This window comes from Schistocerca americana, chromosome 2 (assembly GCF_021461395.2).
Source record: "Schistocerca americana isolate TAMUIC-IGC-003095 chromosome 2, iqSchAmer2.1, whole genome shotgun sequence".
NCBI lineage: Eukaryota > Metazoa > Arthropoda > Insecta > Orthoptera > Acrididae > Schistocerca > Schistocerca americana.
In genome coordinates this window covers 310,967,429-310,986,992 of record NC_060120.1, presented here as the reverse complement: position 1 = coordinate 310,986,992, position 19,564 = coordinate 310,967,429, and the positions used below count along the sequence as shown (strand labels likewise).

The following is a 19,564-nucleotide window of genomic DNA, read 5'->3' as shown; positions in this document are numbered from 1 at the left end:
CTGCTGAGGTCATCAGTCCCCTAGAACTTAGAACTACTGAAACCTAGCTAACCTAAGGAGATCACACACATCCATGCCTAAGGCAAGATTCGAACCTGCAACCGTAGGAGTCGCACGGTTCCGGACTGAAGCGCCTAGAGCCGTTCGGCCACCACGGCCGGCCATTAGCAAGTGTACCCTGTGTCATTTGTCGTGAAATCTCAAAACTGTTTGCCCATTCATAGTGAAACTAACCTGGTGTTGAGATAAGCCTACATAGGTCGCGTATTAACTGATTCGTTTGACTAGCTTCGTCCACCACGCACATACATCAAAAGTATTTGTTGCGCGGGTGCCAAAACCCTTATACGAGTGTTATTTAAAAGTAAAGAATGTTTTGATTTGATGAAACGCGCAGTTCTCTCCAATTGCCGTCGCCGTGTCATAGACCTAATTTGCAATTGGCGTCAGTATGACGCTAACAGTGAACACAAACGGTCGTTTATTGTATATTTGTGCGATTTTAAAATGTACGACAAAATTAACAGTCGCACCAAGCGTGAGGCTCGTAGAGTAATACGAGTTGTGAAACCAAAATACGTCCGCCCTTTCGAAATTTACGGACAGATAGCCGAAGTTTATGGAAATATGATGAATGAAGCATCAGTTCGAAAGTGGTGCATCGTGTTTAATGGTGTATGAACTAATGTTCATGATGAAGAAGTGTCAGACCGCCCTTCAGTTATGACTCACAAAGAAAGTCAAACAAATTCTAAACACCAAAAACCTTATGATCACAGTGTTTTCGCATCAAAAGAGCGTCCTACTTATCGACTTTATGACTAGAAGAGAGACCATAAATGCAGCGGTCATCTGCCATATCCTTCACACAGGCTTCGCCGCGCCGTTCAAAACAAATGGCGTGCATGGTTGTCGAGCGGCTTTTTGTGCTTCGTCGACATAACACTCGTCCGCAACCTGCGGGGTTGACGAACGATACGCTACGGCAGTTTAAGTGGGAAGTTTTTGAACAATCGCCTTATAGCCGGGAGTTGGACACGAACTAAACAAGTTTTTGGGGCCGAAAGCGCTATTGAAAGAGGACTAGTGACTGGTCCAACAACAGGGCATGCAGAAGGAAAGCAAAGGAAAGACGATGGAGCGCTACGATAAATGTGTATTTTGAGGGAGACTACGTAGAAAAATGACAAAGGTATCAAAATATGTTGTGAAATTAGTTTTCTTTTATTAGGTGGAATAAAAATGTCTGGAAAAACTAAGCACCTTTACTTATAGAATGACCCTCGTATTTTACCACCAGGATAATGAATATCTGAGGATGCTCGCGCCTGATGAGCGCATATATCAAACAAAAAGCAACCTGTGGCGATTCATATGAACATTAATTACGACAGTTGCAGCGTTCCCTCCAGGCGATTCCTGCGTTTGCTAAAGTAGTCACCCCCCCCCCCCCCCTCCCCACTCGCTTCCCTCTCCCCCGTTTCCCACCAGCATACGTCCAATCAGCAGAGATCCTGGGTTCGCTGTTGACTGGGATGTTTGTGACCAGGAAGGAGCCGTAAAATAAAAGAGACGGTGGTGAGAGTGAGCAGTTTATTGGGTCAGAGCGCGTTACGGGCTATGTACACAGGCAGATGATAGAAGGTGGAGGTAGGTGGTGGGCGTTACTCCGGCACGCTGTGCACGGAGTAGTTGATCTCTTGGCCGTCGACCACGGTGCGGACGGACGCCGTGCCCTCCGGGTTCTCCTTGGGGCCGGCGAGTGGCTCCACCTCATCCCTGCGAACACAACACAGACACACACATTACCACCTTCACTTCCCAGTCACACAGACACTTTGTTTATCTAGCATCATTCTCTGCCGGTGAAATATACAAGATGGGCCGTAAGTCAGCTGTCATTACTAGTCTGAGGTTGGGTTGAGGTTATGTTGTTTTTAGTATCTGAGAAACAACGAACAGAAAGTCAACTGTGGAACAGCACGTATTTGTTTTGCATACATAGGGTAAACATCGCCATAATTACAGTGACGTTTGCGATTTCTTTGTGGAACGCTTTGCAAACACCAGGTCTACAGACTGAACCTACTCTAATCACTGGAGACAATAGAGTGCCATTCCATCATCCAGTCGACTCTTTCACGACAGCAGAGTAACCGCGCTTGGCGTTGTCGTTGTGTCGGTGGTAGCCTGGCCTGACTCACACGTGATCGTACCCCTCCTGCAAGCAGAAGCTTCCCAATGGTCTTTGGGTGACACAGCAGATGCGATATGTGCCCTGATTTCGTCTCTGGATGATGTTTGGTCGGTCACCGTTGTTCGCACAGTGCGTCGTCCTCGATGTACGTCTGTACTAAGCGGACGCCAGAACCTGGCCTAGAGTGTGGGAATGTTTCACAGACCACTGCTGAAAGCAGCAACTCATCTCCGATACACTGTGCCCAGCATGTGCAGCAATCCGTCGATACTTCCATGCAGCTTCCCGCAGGGCTATAATGCTACCCCGTTCAAGTGGCTGAAGCTGTTCAAAAAGATTTCGGGCTTGCAGCCGGTCGTCGTAAACTTCATTGCGCGATATTTCGGCTGGACAACTGCCAGCCATCTTCAGGTGAGCCGAACGAGGACTGACGAAGACGTTCTCCGCTACGTCTTATATAGTGCGCTGATAGTACTGCCGCGCATGCGTTGCAGTCGCGGAGACAGACGGGCCATACCGCCCAGCGACAGCGCCCTCGCTGGTGGAACTGCAAGACTCAGCTGGCGTCGGTATTGTCGCTGGCCGCAGCTATCGAAGTCTTCTGGCGTCTTCGTCTCGAGCAAATTTCGGAGATGACGGCATTCCGTGCGTTATTCAGTCGGTAATTACTGTCATGGTTCATTAGATTTCCCGCAATGCATATTTCAACGGATTCTTTGATAATGGAGTCCCAAAAACTTGTTGCTGTGGCCAAAATCGAAGTTTTGTCGTACTGCATTGAATATCCATTACAAATACAATAGCCCGCAACTGCAGACTTACTGGGTTGCAGTAGGCGAGTGCAACGTTGATGTTCTGTACAACGCACTTGCACTGTACGCGTTGTCTGTCCTAAGTAGGCCATACCACATTGATAACGGTATTTTGTTAATTCCCGCCTTCCGCAGTAACAGATCATCCTTCACCGATCCGAGCAAATCCGAAATCTTAGAAGGCGGTCGAAAAACCACTTTCATATGAAAATTATTAAGAATTCTCGCTATCTCGACGGAGATATTTCCAACGAAGGGGTAGAAAAGCTAGGGACTTGGCTGGCGCGTTCTCCTCTTTATCCACTTCCCGGTTTCTGGCTCTAGCTGAGAAGCCCCTATTAACTTGCCGGGTCGAGTATCCATTGTCTCTGAACACCGTCCTTAAATGTGCAAGTTCCTTAGGCAAGTTCTCTGCATCCGACACCGTGTGTGCCCTGGGCCTTTTCAGCTAGAGCCAGGAACGCTTAGAGAGGCCTCCAGAGCAATATCTGATCGGCGATGATCGTGACAAATGAATCAATAACATCACAACCCCTCAGCACGCACCTTAGTGCCACTGAAAGCAGTTTTTGATTGTGTTGCATTCTTTTCACTAAGGTGATCTTTTTACTACAGTCTGTTGTCGCAATAACACACTCCTGGAAATGGAAAAAAGAACACATTGACACCGGTGTGTCAGACCCACCATACTTGCTCCGGACACTGCGAGAGGGCTGTACAAGCAATGATCACACGCACGGCACAGCGGACACACCAGGAACCGCGGTGTTGGCCGTCGAATGGCGCTAGCTGCGCAGCATTTGTGCACCGCCGCCGTCAGTGTCAGCCAGTTTGCCGTGGCATACGGAGCTCCATCGCAGTCTTTAACACTGGTAGCATGCCGCGACAGCGTGGACGTGAACCGTATGTGCAGTTGACGGACTTTGAGCGAGGGCGTATAGTGTCTCCACAGTACATCGATGTTGTCGCCAGTGGTCGGCGGAAGGTGCACGTGGTCGACCTGGGACCGGACCGCAGCGACGCACGGATGCACGCCAAGACCGTAGGATCCTACGCAGTGCCGTAGGGGACCGCACCGCCACTTCCCAGCAAATTAGGGACACTGTTGCTCCTGGGGTATCGGCGAGGACCATTCGCAACCGTCTCCATGAAGCTGGGCTACGGTCCCGCACACCGTTAGGCCGTCTTCCGCTCACGCCCCAACATCGTGCAGCCCGCCTCCAGTGGTGTCGCGACAGGCGTGAATGGAGGGACGAATGGAGACGTGTCGTCTTCAGCGATGAGAGTCGCTTCTGCCTTGGTGCCAATGATGGTCGTATGCGTGTTTGGCGCCGTGCAGGTGAGCGCCACAATCAGGACTGCATACGACCGAGGCACACAGGGCCAACACCCGGCATCATGGTGTGGGGAGCGATCTCCTACACTGGCCGTACACCACTGGTGATCGTCGAGGGGACACTGAATAGTGCACGGTACATCCAAACCGTCATCAAACCCATCGTTCTACCATTCCTAGACCGGCAAGGGAACTTGCTGTTCCAACAGGACAATGCACGTCCGCATGTATCCCGTGCCACCCAACGTGCTCTAGAAGGTGTAAGTCAACTACCCTGGCCAGCAAGATCTCCGGATCTGTCCCCCATTGAGCATGTTTGGGACTGGATGAAGCGTCGTCTCACGCGGTCTGCACGTCCAGCACGAACGCTGGTCCAACTGAGGCGCCAGGTGGAAATGGCATGGCAAGCCGTTCCACAGGACTACATCCAGCATCTCTACGATCGTCTCCATGGGAGAATAGCAGCCTGCATTGCTGCGAAAGGTGGATATACATTGTACTAGTGCCGACATTGTGCATGCTCTGTTGCCTGTGTCTATGTGCCTGTGGTTCTGTCAGTGTGATCATGTGATGTATCTGACCCCAGGAATGTGTCAATAAAGTTTCCCCTTCCTGGGACAATGAATTCACGGTGTTCTTATTTCAATTTCCAGGAGTGTACAAGTATAGGCTGTAATAAAAAGTATTAGAAAGACAATTAATACTAAAGGGAACTGAATACTAAAGGGAGTTGGACACTAGATAATGACGGTAAGGAGAGGGATGGGAGTGGGGGAGAGGGGTGTGGGAGGGTCGGGGGAGAGGATTGGGGAGAGGAGAGAGACTCACTTGAGGACCTTGAAGCCGCCCTCGTCGCTGACGTACTCGACGTTGCGGCGGAGGTAGCCGTCGCTGTAGGAGAAGGAGCCGCGCGTGCTGAGGCCGTCGCGCACCTCGGAGCGGTGCTGTGACTGGTCGGCGATGCCGTCGTCGATGTGCGTCTCGTACGAGTACTTGGCGTTGCGCGCCTGCTCCAGCGCCTCGCGCTCCAGCTGCTCTGCTACCAGCGCGCGCTCCTCCTTGGCGGGCGCCGCCGCCGCCACCGCCGCCACTGCCACCAGGACCACCTGCCGTGGCAGCCGCAACCACACGTCACCACACCACACTAAGGCTACCTCACTTGTGGATGGCCGGACAGCAGCATGGACGCAGCTTCTCCAAAATGTAAGTCTTACAGTACCGGGTGTAAGTAGGCTGTTTATGTTTTCTTATTGGCAACGTTACGTAGCGCTCTGTATGAGAATCACTGGCTGTGCTGTGTGCAGTCTGTGGCTAGTTTGCATTGTTGTCTGCCATAGTAGTGTTGGGCAGCGGCAGCTGGATGTGAACAGCGCGTAGCGTTGCGCAGTTGGAGGTGAGCCGCCAGCAGTGGTGGATGTGAGGATAGAGATGGCGGAGTTTTGTAATTTGTCATGAACTGCTATATATATTATGACTATTAAGGTAAATACAGTGTTTGTTCTCTATTAAAATCTTTCATTTGCTAACTATGCCTATCAGTAGTTAGTGCCTTCCTTAGTCTGAATCTTTTATTTAGCTGAAGTAGTGGCGCTCGCTGTATTGCAGTAGCTTGAGTAACGAAGATTTTTGTGAGGTAAGTGATTTGTGAAAGGTATAAGTTAATGTTAGTCAGGGCCATTATTTTGCAGAGATTTTTGAAAGTCAGATTGCGTTGCGCTAAAAAAATATTGTGTGTCAGTTAACGCACAGTCTTGTCTAATTTTTCTAAGGGGACGTTTCATACGGGTATCAAAAAGTCAGCATAAATTTGAAAACTTAATAAAACCGCGGAATAATGTAGATAGAGAGGTAAAAATTGACACACGTGCTTGGAATGACATGGGGCTTTATTAAAATAGAAAAAAGTTCATAAAATGTCCGACAGATGGCGCTAGACAGCAAAACGTCAGTGACTGCGCATGACAATCGTGTATAAAAGGAGCTGTAATGAGAGAGAGAAAGCCCACGTCCCACCCGGTCTCCATCTCTCCACCCTCCTTACCCTCTCCCAAGGTGGCTTCCGCCAGCTCCCCCTCCCTGATGATGCCCTCCTCCCCTCCATCTACCCCTCCTACCAACTTTGATCCTCCCACCCTCCTCCTGTGCTTGCTCCTCGGGGCACCCTCCCTCCCTTCTCTCCCCTTTCCCTCCCTCCTCCTTTTCTCGTCCCTCGTCCCCGGGCCCCCCCCTCCCTTGTCCCTATCCTCCTGTCCCCGTCTCCTAAGCCATGGCATCCTCTTTTCCTCCCCTCTCCCCCTCCTCATCCCTGTTGCCCTCTTGGCAGGTCCCCGGACTCGCACACGCTCAGTGGACATTCGCGCGCCGGAGATCACCGCCATCAGTGTATCGTGTGTGCCGTCATGTTTAGTGTTCAGTGTTTACCGTCACACTCCATCGTTCACCAGTGCCATCGTCTCCTTCAGTGTTTGTGCGTCGTCTCCACAGTTTGCAGTGTGGCTTATCGTCGAGTGTGAACGGCTCCGTGTTTGTTTCTCTGTGTCTCCTGTTTATTGCCCACCGTTTTGTAACTTTTATGTTTTTCTCCTGTTTTTGCTGATTGTACCTTCTATGGCTGAAGAGCAGCGTAGTATGCTGCTGACAGCCTGCCTGCTTTACAGGCTTTAAAATAACAATAAAGTAAAAAAAAAAAAAAAAAAGAGAGAATCAGATGCGCCAGCAGTCGCAGCATGTTGATGCTACCTGAAAAGGCGCTTTTAGTGGAGCTGTATTATCAGAATGGGGAATGTGCTAGTTCAGCGTTACGATCCTATCGCCATAGGAAGGGGATTCGAACGGGTAAAGGTCCGTTGACAAATGCAGCTGTGGCGAGAATGATTTCGAAGTTCGAAGCCATGGGTTGTTTAGACGATAGACCCCGTAGTGGCTGACCGAGCACAAGGCGTAATGCTGCTGAGACAGTTCAGGAAGAAATGGAGACTGTAGCGGGTTCGTCTATGCACGGGGAAGTCAGCGCTCGTGCAGTCGCACGTCGCACCGGCATTCCGTACACTACTGTTTGGTTGGCGCTTAGGCGTACCCTCCGATGCTATCCGTACAAAATCCATCGGCATCGTGAACTGTTACCTGGCGATTTAGTGAAGCGGAAGGCATTTGCGGTGTGGGCGTTTCAAAAGACGTTGGAAGATGACGATTGGTTGAGTACCGCGTTGTAGACCGACGGAGCTCATTTAACGCTCCGAGGGTCTGTCAACGCCCACAACTGCAGAATTTGGGCTACCAAAAATCCTAGAACTGTCGTGGAAACTCCATTGCACGACGAGAAAGTCACGGTATGGGTTGGATTTACCACATCTACCGTTATCGGGCCTTTTTTCTTCGAGGAAATGCGTGATTCTGGTTTTGTAACTGCTACCGTGCCGGGTGAGAGGTACGTCGATATGTTACAGAATCGCATCATCCCCAGCCTGGCTGATAAGCACCTGCTGGAACGTACGATGTTTATGCAGGATGGCGCTCCACCCCATATTGGTAGGCGCGTGAAAGATCTCTTGCGCACGTCGTATGGTGATGATCGTGTGCTCAGCCGCCACTTTCGTCATGCTTGGCCTCCCACGTCCCTGGACCTCAGTCCGTGCGATTATTGGCTTTGGGGTTACCTGAAGTCGCAAGTGTATCGTGATCGACCGACATCTCTAGGGATGCTGAAACACAACATCCGACGCCAATGCCTCACCATAACTCCAGACATGCTTTACAGTGCTGTTCACAACATTATTCCTCGATTGCAGTTATTGTTGAGGAATGATGGTGGACATATTGAGCATTTCCTGTAAAGAACATCATCTATGCTTTGTCTTACTTTGTTATGCTAATTATTGCTACTCTGATCAGATGAAGCGCCATCTGTCGGACATTTTTTGAACGTTTGTATTTCTTTGGTTCTAATAAAACCCCATGTCATTCCAAGCTTGTGAGTCAATTTGTACCTCTCTATCAATATTATTCCGTGATTTATTCATTTTTCAAATTTATACTGACTTTTTGATCACCTGGTATATGATGAAAAGTATCCGCACATCCTATCTGACACGGAATTGACCGCTAGATATCACGAGATAGGAGCCGGTGGTACAAAAAGAGGCGGCGTGTACTGCGTCAGTAGAGAAATAGTAGTAGCTGAATGGATCAGTCAGGACAGGCTGTGTCTTCGAACGTGGATTAGTCGTTGGTTGTCACCTGAGTAGCAGATCCAGAAGGGACACAGCGACAAAGTCGACTGTTGGAGATGTGAAACTGGACTGGGAACGTAAAGGGACAAACACAGCTAAACCAGGGCTAAGCAGATCTCGTGTACTGACGAACAGGGAGCGTCGAACACTGCCGAAGATGGCGACGAAAAATCGCGAGAGTTCAGCTAATGGAGTCACTCCTGAGTTCCAGACCGCTACCAGTAGCCGAGCTAGGACAGTGACTGTGCATAGGAAATAAAAAGAACGGGATACAATGGTCGAGCAGCTGCCCATTGGCCACACATTTCTGTTCAAATCAAATGGTTCTGAGAACTATGGGACTTAACTTCTTGACCGAGCAGTTGTAGGCGCTACAGTCTGGAACCGCGCGATCGCTACGGTCGCAGGTTCGAATCCTGCCTCGGGCATGGATTGTGTGATGTCCTTAGGTTAATTAGGTTTAAGTAGTTCTAAGTTCTAGGGGACTGATGACCTCAGCAGTTAAGTCCCATAGTGCTCAGAGCCATTTGAACCAACTTAACTTTTGAGGTCATCAGTCCCCTACAACTTAGAACTACTTAAACCTAACTAACCTAAGGACATCACACACTTCCTTGCCCGAGGCAGAATTCGAACCTGCGACCGTAGCGGTCTCGCGGTTCCAGACTGTAGCGCCTAGAACCGCTCGGTCACCCCGGCCGGCCACACATTTCTGTACTCAATGCTAAGCGACACGTGAGTTAGAGCGACGCCACTGGACTGGGGATGACTGGAAACGAGTGATCTGGAGGGATGAATCACACTGTACCCTGTGACAATCCGATGGAAGAGTTTGGGTTTGGTGAATGCCTGAACAACCTTACCTTCCATCTCGTGTATTGCCAACAGTGAAGTATGAAGGAGGTGGTGTTAAGGGTATAGGGGTGTTTTTGATGGACAGAGTGTGGTCCCCTCATTGCGCTTAAGAAAACGCTAAGTTGGGAAGGATATAGACCTATTTTACAGCGTTGTATGCCGCTTACAGTAGAATAAAACTCTTAAGACAATGGTTGTTTGCGCCACCGTGACAATGCACTCACTCACAAGGCAGCATCTGTGAGGCAATGGTCTGTGGACAACAACATTCCTGAAATGGAACGACCTGTTCAGAGTCCCGACCTGAACCCTAGGGAACATCTTTGGGATGTGTTAGAACGCCAGCTTCACTCCAGATCCCAGCATCCAACATCACTACCTTGTCCAGTTTCTACTCTTGACGAAGAATCGGTTGTTAGTTCTCAAGACATTCAGACACCTCACTGAAAGTGTTCATTCTGTCATAAAAGCGCAGGCTGACGCACCCTAATTAATGCCCACTAATAGGTGTTCGGATATATTTGTCCAGCTAGTGTGTGTCTTATGCACTGCTCCACCTCACTAAATTGCTGTCCCTATAAGAAAATTTTGTTGCGCAGAGGAAGTTCCCCAGCCGCACGGGATTAGCCGAGCGGTCTCAGGCGCTGCAGTCATGGACTGTGCGGCTGGTCCCGGCGTAGGTTCCAGTCCTCCCTCGGGCATGGGTGTGTGTGTTTGTCCTTAGGATAATTTAGGTTAAGTAGTGTGTAAGCTTAGGGACTGATGACCTTAGCAGTTAAGTCCCATAAGATTTCACACACATTTAAACATTTTTGGAGTTCCCCAGCGAACTGGCTGCAGTGTCGTAACGCTAGGTGCAATCACTGTACACCGTCAGCCGCGTAAGGCATTAACGGCCCCTCATGCGTTCAACATTATTGTAAAAGCGTCAGTGTAATGTCTGTCCGAGGGCGCGTTTTGAGGTATTGCCAGCATTAGAAATATAGACCACCAGTGTTAATGGCCCCACAGAAATTCTCAACATTGTCAATATTCAAATGTTGACGGTTTGAAAATATTCGCCTTTCAGTTATTGACAGAGCTTCATGAATTAGCCACACCTCATTAATCTGCACTGTTTATGGTTTCAGTTCGTCTTTGTGCATATCATACAGCAGATCCAATTTTCTGAAGTAGTCTTTTAATACAAATCGTACTAATAGCCAATGCAGGGGTAGCCATTCAATGTAGCACTTAGGACAGTCACTGGAGGATTCATTATGGCATTGCTTTCTTTATTAATTTGAAAATATAACATTTTCTTGTTGAATTACACTGCAGTGTTGAAAACTATATCTGCTTCCAAAATTATGACAAGTAGAGGGTGTTTAAAAAAAGTCATAAATCCCTACAGGAGGCAGCACTGGTCAAAACTAAAAGAAAAGTCCCTACAGTTATATGTCCGGAAACGAATACCGGTTCTTATACGAAGTGGTTTACTTGTGACGATCAATGTGTAGTATTCGTTGGTGTAGCCTGGATTCATAAGAGATGGCATAGTAGATTACCACATACGCACTTATGAGTAGAGGCAAACACTGGAGCAATCATGGAGGTGAGACACCATGATTGCTTCATTATCAGTGTATGGACAAGAATTGTCGGTGAAAGATTCATAGGAACCGGCCTTGGGGCCGAGAGGTTTTAGGCGCTTCAGTCTCGAACCGCGCGACCGCTACGGATGTTTATCTTTGCCTTTGTACATATAAAAGTTTTTTTTTCTTAAAATTATTGTATTAAGTTTATTTGAAAACTAGTGTTAACGAATATGTCCACTTAACACTCGAACTTCGTGGACGAGGTTTTCGGCAACTGATAACAGGCTGACATACGGAAGACTGATGCTTTTAGGTCACCTAGTATCCCGCTGTCAGTGGTTGCAACGAGACGGCCCTTACGTCATTGACTTCGGGTCTCCATTTCATAGTAATGGAACAGTGGGCGATACAGCATCACAAATTCTCATAATATACCATTGTCCTAAATACTGAGCCAGTCGTTGCATCTCGGCAGATACTTTTTCACGCTTTTAATTGAACAGCTCCAAATCGCAATATGATCGTGCAATGACTTACATCTTTCTGAACAACAAGAACGTTCTCAAGAAGAAGGCATCACGATCTTATGAAGAAAGCGTGGACACTTGAAAACAAACCATTGAGACAGAGGCAATTATCAGCAGTCAGATACAATACGTGTGTCAACATGCACACTGTTTACGGATGAGGCCGCAGTCAGGGGGGGGGGGGGGGGGGATGTGTTTGGAATGAAATTCCCAACTGTCTAAATTGCTGGTGGATCATCAGATCAAAGATACGCACTTACAACAACGAGAACAGTTTATTGTGCGTATGCAACTGGTCTTTGAAGTCGACCTAAGTGCAATACTATTCATGAACGATGAGGCACATTTTTCACTTAAATGATCAATTAACAAACAGAACTGTCGTGCTTGGACCCTTGAATAGCTTTGCATATTTCATGAAACCCTTGTTCACCATTCACGTGTGCATGAGTGATACGCCGTAGCTGCTGTTAGCATTATCTCCACTTTTTTTCTGTTTTTTAGGAGGACAGCATAACAGTGACAGTGAAATCCGAAAGATTCGTAAGCGTTCTGCCAGAACTGAGGAGACGACGGATGAACACGATGATTGTTTATTTCCAACCACACTTTTTGGTTTGTGGTTTTGTTGTGAAGGTATTTGAAAGAACGTTTTAGTGTTAACAAATCCCAAATGTTAATGAAGATGAAAGCTGCCATTAAAGAAGAGGTGGTTTTGATTGGTCTAAGGAATGTATTCAATAGAATGGCCTCCATTTAGTTGACATAATTTTTCGTAAGTGACCATGTAAATGGAATAAAAGATGTTAATATTTGATTTTGTAGAAACGAATGTTCTTTTTCTTTAAATCAACAGACTAGGTTTACTTGAAAATTGTTCTCGTAGACCACCCTGCAGTACGAAAAAGACAAGCAATCTTTTATGTGTTTGATCTTCTTAACTCTTACACAAACCGAGAGGTGGAAGTATTTCTTTTTCTTTAAATGGAACGATATACTTTTACGGGATGGCGCAAGAAAAATTTCACCGTTTTGTTTTTGAATAAACACTTGGTTGTCAAGGCAAACTCAAAAGAATGTATACTACCGTGAATAGCACTCTGTGGATAATTGTTCTAGCTCAGCACATGCCCGATATGTCCACCATTTTGATTCCTAACTTCCTTCACAGGAACACTGCTGTTAGCGATAATCCTACGCAGCACGTCTTCCGTGATTTCACAGCAAGCTTGAAGAATAAGGCGTCTGAGCTGCATTAAGTCGTGAGGACGTTTCGAGAAATTATTTCCTGTAGGTGACCACAAAGGAAGAAGTCACACGGTTTGAGAGTAGGACTATTGGGGGCCAAATTTGTCCGTCATTGAAACGACTTGGAAATCTGAGTGAAATGATCGCATGTCGAAGCACTCGTGTAAGAAATCCAACACATTGTTGACAGTGGTCTTGCTCCGACTTGCATGAACCACTGTGTGTTGGAGGGCAACGCAGTAGCAGAAAGTTGTGGAACGAAATTATTGTGGAGCATGCACAAATAATGCGCACTGTTCATAGTTTCCTCACAGAAAAAAGGTCCAGTAAGTTAGTGACTGGAAATTGCGGCCCACACCGTAATCCTAGGAGCATGATGCTGTCGTTCATGAAGCTCCCGCAGATTGTCAAAAGCGCAAAAGCGTACATTTTGTTTGTTAATCACACCGTCCAAATGAAAGTGCGCCTCGTCTGAAAACCAAACCTTTTTAAGTGTTTGTTTCCTATCCTCCGCCCAGTGGGCAAACGGAAGACTGTGCAGTTTGTGTTCTGCAGTAAGCTTCTGAGCAGAGGTCATCTTGTACGGGGACATTCGGAGGTCACTTTTAAGAATCCGTTGAACGGAGCGTCCAGATGTGTCCGGTTGCACTGAGGCCTTTCTGCACAATTTTCCGGGACTTTTCTGTAGAGCAAATCGTATCGCATCAGTATTCTCCGAAGAATAAACATGCATCGACTGAGGCCGCTTCGCTTCCAGTACTGATTGTGATTGGATCTTTGGTAAGGGACTCACTCACCGCGTTGTTTCGTGAAAAAGTAACACAGCTGTCGATAGTTGCTGCGTTGTTAGACGCCAGTTGTCGGCCATGTTGTAAACACTAGTCTCCTAAGGACGGTATCGTGAATTCACGTCATTTGGTAACTTATTTGTTTCTGCAAGCTCTCCTGCTACTGTTCTTGAGATACTCAACAGGATATCTAGTGCGACTCATAAATTATGTTCGAAACAAAGTGTCGCACATTTACTGCACAAGCCTGTATAAAGGCATTGTGGAGCTCTTGAAAAGCTTCTTAGGATTAAACGGCTTGTTAATGTTGGAGGTGAAACTTTTGGCGAGTGAGAGAGATGTGATAAAATTGATAGGCTTGGCGGACGGATTTGGCTATTGGGGTGCAAACAGCGTCAAGTGGGACTCACATGCCACTCGTCATCGTTCTATGCAGCAGAAAGCGAAGCCTAGATTACTACGATGAAAAGTATTTCCTTTTGACCGTTCTTTGTATTACATAGGTACAGAGTAAACTACGACTTTGTGTGGTTTAAACTTTATGCTAACTTCTAGCGTGTCAGAAAGGGCGTAGGAAAACTATTTCAGAGCTGTGTACGCAGTCGTGTTTAAGCAAACAGCTTTTGTGAAAATGTGTATACAGAATAAATCTTGATGCAACGTGAAGCCTGTCATGAGAGCTCCACTCGCCTTCGAACTTGAGCTCATTTATCGCAGTTCTTGCTAAAAGTTTCAACGCCAACATTAACAAGCGGTACATCATAACACGCGGCTTCTGAAGAGCCTTCCAGTGCTGTTCAAATGTATATTGTTCCATAAAAAAAAAAAAAAAATTCTTCAATGTCTCGCTTGATACACGAATTAAGAGAATTAAAAAACGGAATAAAAGTAAGTGCGCCTTGCATGCTAAACTTTTTCCGAAAACCTCTTTTTCATATATAAAGCCATTCGTGAAGTTAAAGAGGTATTCCATCTTACGAGACTCATTCGTCTTGATAGGGCTCCTTCACTCACTGAGTGCTAGAGCTTAAAGCTGGTAAATTCCTAATATCGCTGACCTGCTGACCGTAGAGGGAAAATCTTATTGGTATCTGACCAAACCGACAACTTACAGATTTAGTACACGCTAGCAGTGAGGGTAAGTAATCCACAAATTTCCAGATTGGCGAGAAGTCGTGACATGGAAGATTGCTCTCCGTATGACAGTCATTGTGTGAACCTCTGTGAAGAGCCCAGGGAACGTTGCCCGGTAACTTACTTAGCAACGTCAGCGCCTGCCATCTCGTAACAAGATTCCTGGAGCGCTTCACAACAGCGGCCATACGAAGGACATCAAAACAGCCCTACAGCTCCGAAAAACATTTCCGCTATGCGGCGAAAACAGTCTCCCGGAAGCATCCTGTGGAGAGACACTCTTATGTCATCGTTGTCTTCAAAAATATATAATTAGCCGTCGGCGTTGATGTTGCGTCTGTAGCTATTAATATAGTCAGGGAGAACAAGAAAAACAGAACCTCCCATTTCACACATTGTAAGCTTTGTGATGGATAGCATTTTGTCTGGTTGTTGCAAGGTTTGTGGCTCAAAATGGTTCAAATGGCTCTGAGCACTATGGGACTCAACTGCTGTGGTCATAAGTCCCCCAGAACGTAGAACTACTTAAACCTAACTAACCTAAGGACATCACACACATCCATGCCCGAGACAGGATTCGGCGACCGCAGCGGTCGTGCGGTTCCAGACTGTAGCGCCTTTAACCGCTCGGCCACTCCGGCCGGCGTGCAAGGTTTGTGATGGACAACATTTCTATCTAGTCGTTATTACGAACGTAAATATTTTGACCTGCTTTAGAGGCTGTTGGCGAACGTACTGAAATGTTGAGGTATAATCTGTCTACTTTACTCAGGGTAAAATGTCAAGCGTGTCCATCACTTAAAACTTCCGCGCTAATAGGCCGTGGCCGATGTATGAAACTCTCTCGTAACGTTTTCTCTCCGACTGCGGGAGACATATTCAGATGTAAAAGGCCGAATATTGTATGTAAATAGTGCATTTACGTCTCAAAAATGTGCCTTAAATTTTAACACCTAACTGTTCATTAGAGACGAAACTTAGATCGGTTGGGACAAAGACAAGAACAAGCTAGGATGACTAGATGTTGGTCTCGACGTTAGTCCACACAACTGCGAGTCTATTGTTTTAAGTGTCCCATCAATCAGTCCAGGCCGGATGAATGTGATCAGTGGTTGTATTTTAGAAGAGTTACTGAAATGAAAGGTAAGATGACGATGAACTCCCGAATCTTGCACATAAGCTACACCTCTCAAAAAACACAAAGGAAGGAGGCGCTGCGAAAAGTTTAGGGACTTCCAACGTGGAACGTTATCACACAATCTGGTAATAAACTTTATACCATCACCTCTCTTTCCTTACTCAGAGAACTGCTGGGGCGGAAGTTTAATCCATTCTACGATTCGAACTAGTTTTCTCTTGGTCTATCACCACAACTTTTGAGTGCATAAGCGGCTTCGGTTATGGCGCTCAGCAATGTGGATGTAAAGACGAGGGCCTTTTTTACTTACGATACTATAAAAAACCTTGTAGCTTTCTATAGCACGTACATTTGCCACTCACGAACACATGATGTGAGTGAAGAACATAACGATGATTGGAAAGCAAGAAGTGACGAGGAAATCTACGAAAATATTCAGAAAATATCGGAAGTAATGGCAAATTGAAGATTAACCTTCTTTGCACAGCTCTATAGAATGAATGAGAACAGAGTAACGAAACAAGTATTCCTATGTTTCTGGAGAAAGAAATCGACAATAGCATAATTACAGAAATCAGAACAAGCAAGAAACAACATCAGAGAAACGGTAATAAAATGAAAAAGAAGACTTATAAGAATCAAATACTAAATTTAGAAGGCTTTCAAGACAGAAGAAACAATAAATCGGGAGCAACATGGACAGGAGAAAAGAAAAGACAGCACGAAATGAGATTAAAACGTACTGGAAAAATAGGAAGCGACAAAGCAAGAAGAGGAACTGAAGGAATGATCTCAGTTCGTCAATACGATTTTTTTAAAGAATTTTATTCTTTCATAAATCTATCGGTGCACAGGGATTACAGGAAATTTGTTAAGAAGTAGCTTCGTTGCGTCAGTCTCTTATGATTGTACTGCACACATATAATCACGAAGTGGGTGCGGAATACAAAAAGCAATGCCATTCAGGAGACGAGGTAAATAAATATATTGTATGTGAAGAATTTCATTTTGTGTACATCAGCTGCAGTTATTTATGATTACGCCGTGTGGCTAGGGCCTCCCGTCGGGTAGACCGTTCGCCTGGTGCAAGTCTTTCGAGTTGACGCTACCTCGGAGACTTGCGTGTCGATGGGGATGAAATGATGATGATAAGGACAACAGAACACCCAGTCCCTGAGCGGAGAAAATCTCCGACCCAGCCGGGAATCGAACCCGGGTCGCTAGGTATGACATTCCGTCGCGCTGACGGCTCAGCTACCAGAGGCGGACATTATTTATGATAATAATAAATAATTTCAAAAAAGGGCAGCTGATGTGCATACATTGAAGTTCCTCAGATATCTTACAGCTGTCGACGATCTCGTGCAGAAAACATTAAATTTAATGCGTAATTAATGCAAGAGAAAAGAAACATTGTGTATACGGGGTGTCCCAGGAGGAACGGTCAATATGCAGGGATATGACAGCCCAACTATCATTCGAAGCAAAATAGTCCAGTAAACATGTGCTCTAAAGTGCACATACCTTAAGACCTCAAAAATGGCTCTGAGCACTATAGGACTTAACATCTATGGTCATCAGTCCCCTAGAATTTAGAACTACTTAAACCTAACTAACCTAAGGACATCACACAACACCCAGTCATAACGAGGCAGAGAAAATCGCTGACCCCGCCGGGAATCGAACCCGGAAACCCGGGCGCGGGAAGCGAGAACGCTACCGCACGACCACGAGCTGCGGACCCTTAAGAGCTGCAAGCACTTGTTAACATTCGAAACTGTGAAACAAATCTCTTCTACTACAAGCTCTTTGTTTTGCATACTTTGCGAGATAGTAGTATGAACCAAACAAAACAATAAGTCTAGTAAACATGGGCTCTAAATTGTGTGTCTCGATGAACAGACATTGTTGACGTTTGACGACTGTCAGACAGCATTTCGAAATAAATTCGATGAATGCAGATAACTTGGCTTCAACTGTGATAGGTAGAGATGTACTACGTATTGGTGATGTATTGAACATTAGCCAGTATAAGAAAATGACAGGAAAAGTGGAACACCAGGAAAGAGATGCGGATAAGGTGAACGAGAACTAGTCAGAAGAGAGAATATCTTTTATAGGGAGGAAAAGATACGAAAGCACTGGCAACTGGGACGAGATTGAGCTGGGAAACGTGTTGGAAGCGCAGGTAGCGAACGGGCGGTACTCACGAGTGTGATGAGCTGCATGTCTGCCTCGGATGTCGCGTCTCTGGCTGTGTGGCCTTCGGGCGCTGCCTTAAGTAGCCCCGGGCTGTTTGCCGCATCCCCTGTGACGACTCGCTTTCTCTCGCAGCTCTTCCTGTCTCCCCACCACCGACCTCCGGCTGACCTTCAATATGTGTCCCATTATCAATCACCTTTTAACTAATTTACGTATCTTACGGCAGTAAACTTGAAATAGAATCTCGTTATAGGAGTAACGGGAAGCCTCCGAATGGCAGTAGGTGCTCCAGATGTCACATTCACTGTCGGAAAGGTACAAGTACGCTTCGGTCGACCTGCGGAAGGTTTATGAGCGACATCGAGGTAGGAGAATGTTACGTGAACTGAGATTTACAGACACTGAGAGACACAAAGTCACGGGATTCACATCTGTAGTTTGAAAGTGCTCGCATGCGTCTTCGTTCTTACCATATCGCACCCCGCCAAGAACAGCGACACGACGCAAAAAAGCAATACCTGAGAAACATCGACTTAGAGAATTCTATAAAACTTTAATGTAAGCGTCCATTAAATTTCAAGTAAGTAATTTTGCCAGTAAATTCCATTTTAGTCTATGCAACAGTAACATGGACATGAGGTTCTGTTTTCGGTGAATGTGAGGTGTTATCGGATAATTACTAATTAATTATTTGAGTTGTATATTTTTCATGATTTTCTAAAAACTCTTCCGTTTTTGTTATGACCTGTCACTGGTCACTTTTACACGCAATATACCGTATATTTTTTTCACTTATTGTAATATAAAACAACATTCGAATCTCCATCAGCAAAATTAATGCTTAATATAAAAAAAAGTTGAAATTGTTGTATTAGCAAAATATAAAATTCGAAAATGTAATTTATGAAGATTAATACAATTTAGTAGGGAACATCAATTAGATACAGTTTAAGAAACACAATTTGCAGTAACATAGAATCATACATGCTCTTATATAATATAGGAATATAGCCGCGAAAAGGAATTCACTATGAACTTTCTTCACGGGAGAAATTTCCATGTCTCTCTTCCACGCTGCAACGAACGAAATTTCGTAATATGTACAACAGCTGTAGTCGTCAAAACACAGGTACTGTATATAAACACAGACATTGTAATAATCAGTGATATTAAAAACTACATAAAACTTACCTTATACATGAAAAATTTCGCAACTCAGAGCGTGCTGCCCTTCTTGAAGGAGCCAAGCAACGTTGACGTGACTCGGTTCTTGCTGTGGCGAATCATTAAGCAGCCTACGCAAAACTGACACAATTGCTCTGAAGTGAACAAATTGCGAGTTATAGATGTGAAGTTGGGGCACTCCACACGTTTATTTCTGTGACAAATTCTAAGAATTGCCGTTTTTTAACTTGTGTCACTTTTCTTGCCGGGGTGCGATGTATCTACATACACATATTCATCTCTGCTCCGCAAAACACTGTGAAGTGCATGCAGAAGCATACTTTGCATTGTACTATG

General features: G+C 45.9%; 1 protein-coding gene across 1 annotated transcript; it reads right to left on the bottom strand.

Annotated features, from left to right (window-relative positions):
* Positions 1–1,644: 1,644 nt before the first annotated feature.
* Positions 1,645–18,082, bottom strand: LOC124590857. The gene is made up of 3 exons (XM_047131680.1): positions 18,052–18,082; positions 5,174–5,451; positions 1,645–1,779 (listed from the first exon to the last, which is right to left on the bottom strand). The coding sequence occupies exons 1-3, from the start codon at positions 18,067–18,069 to the stop codon at positions 1,665–1,667; spliced, it is 411 nt and encodes a 136-aa protein (XP_046987636.1). The 5' UTR covers positions 18,070–18,082; the 3' UTR covers positions 1,645–1,664.
* Positions 18,083–19,564: the final 1,482 nt, after the last annotated feature.

Bases quoted from the DNA above. Each gene is read 5' to 3' on its own strand.
- LOC124590857 (XM_047131680.1), bottom strand. The intron at 1,780-5,173 runs GTGAGTCTCTCT...TTGTGTTCGCAG, and splicing joins GGCGGCTTCAAGGTCCTCAA to GGATGAGGTGGAGCCACTCG.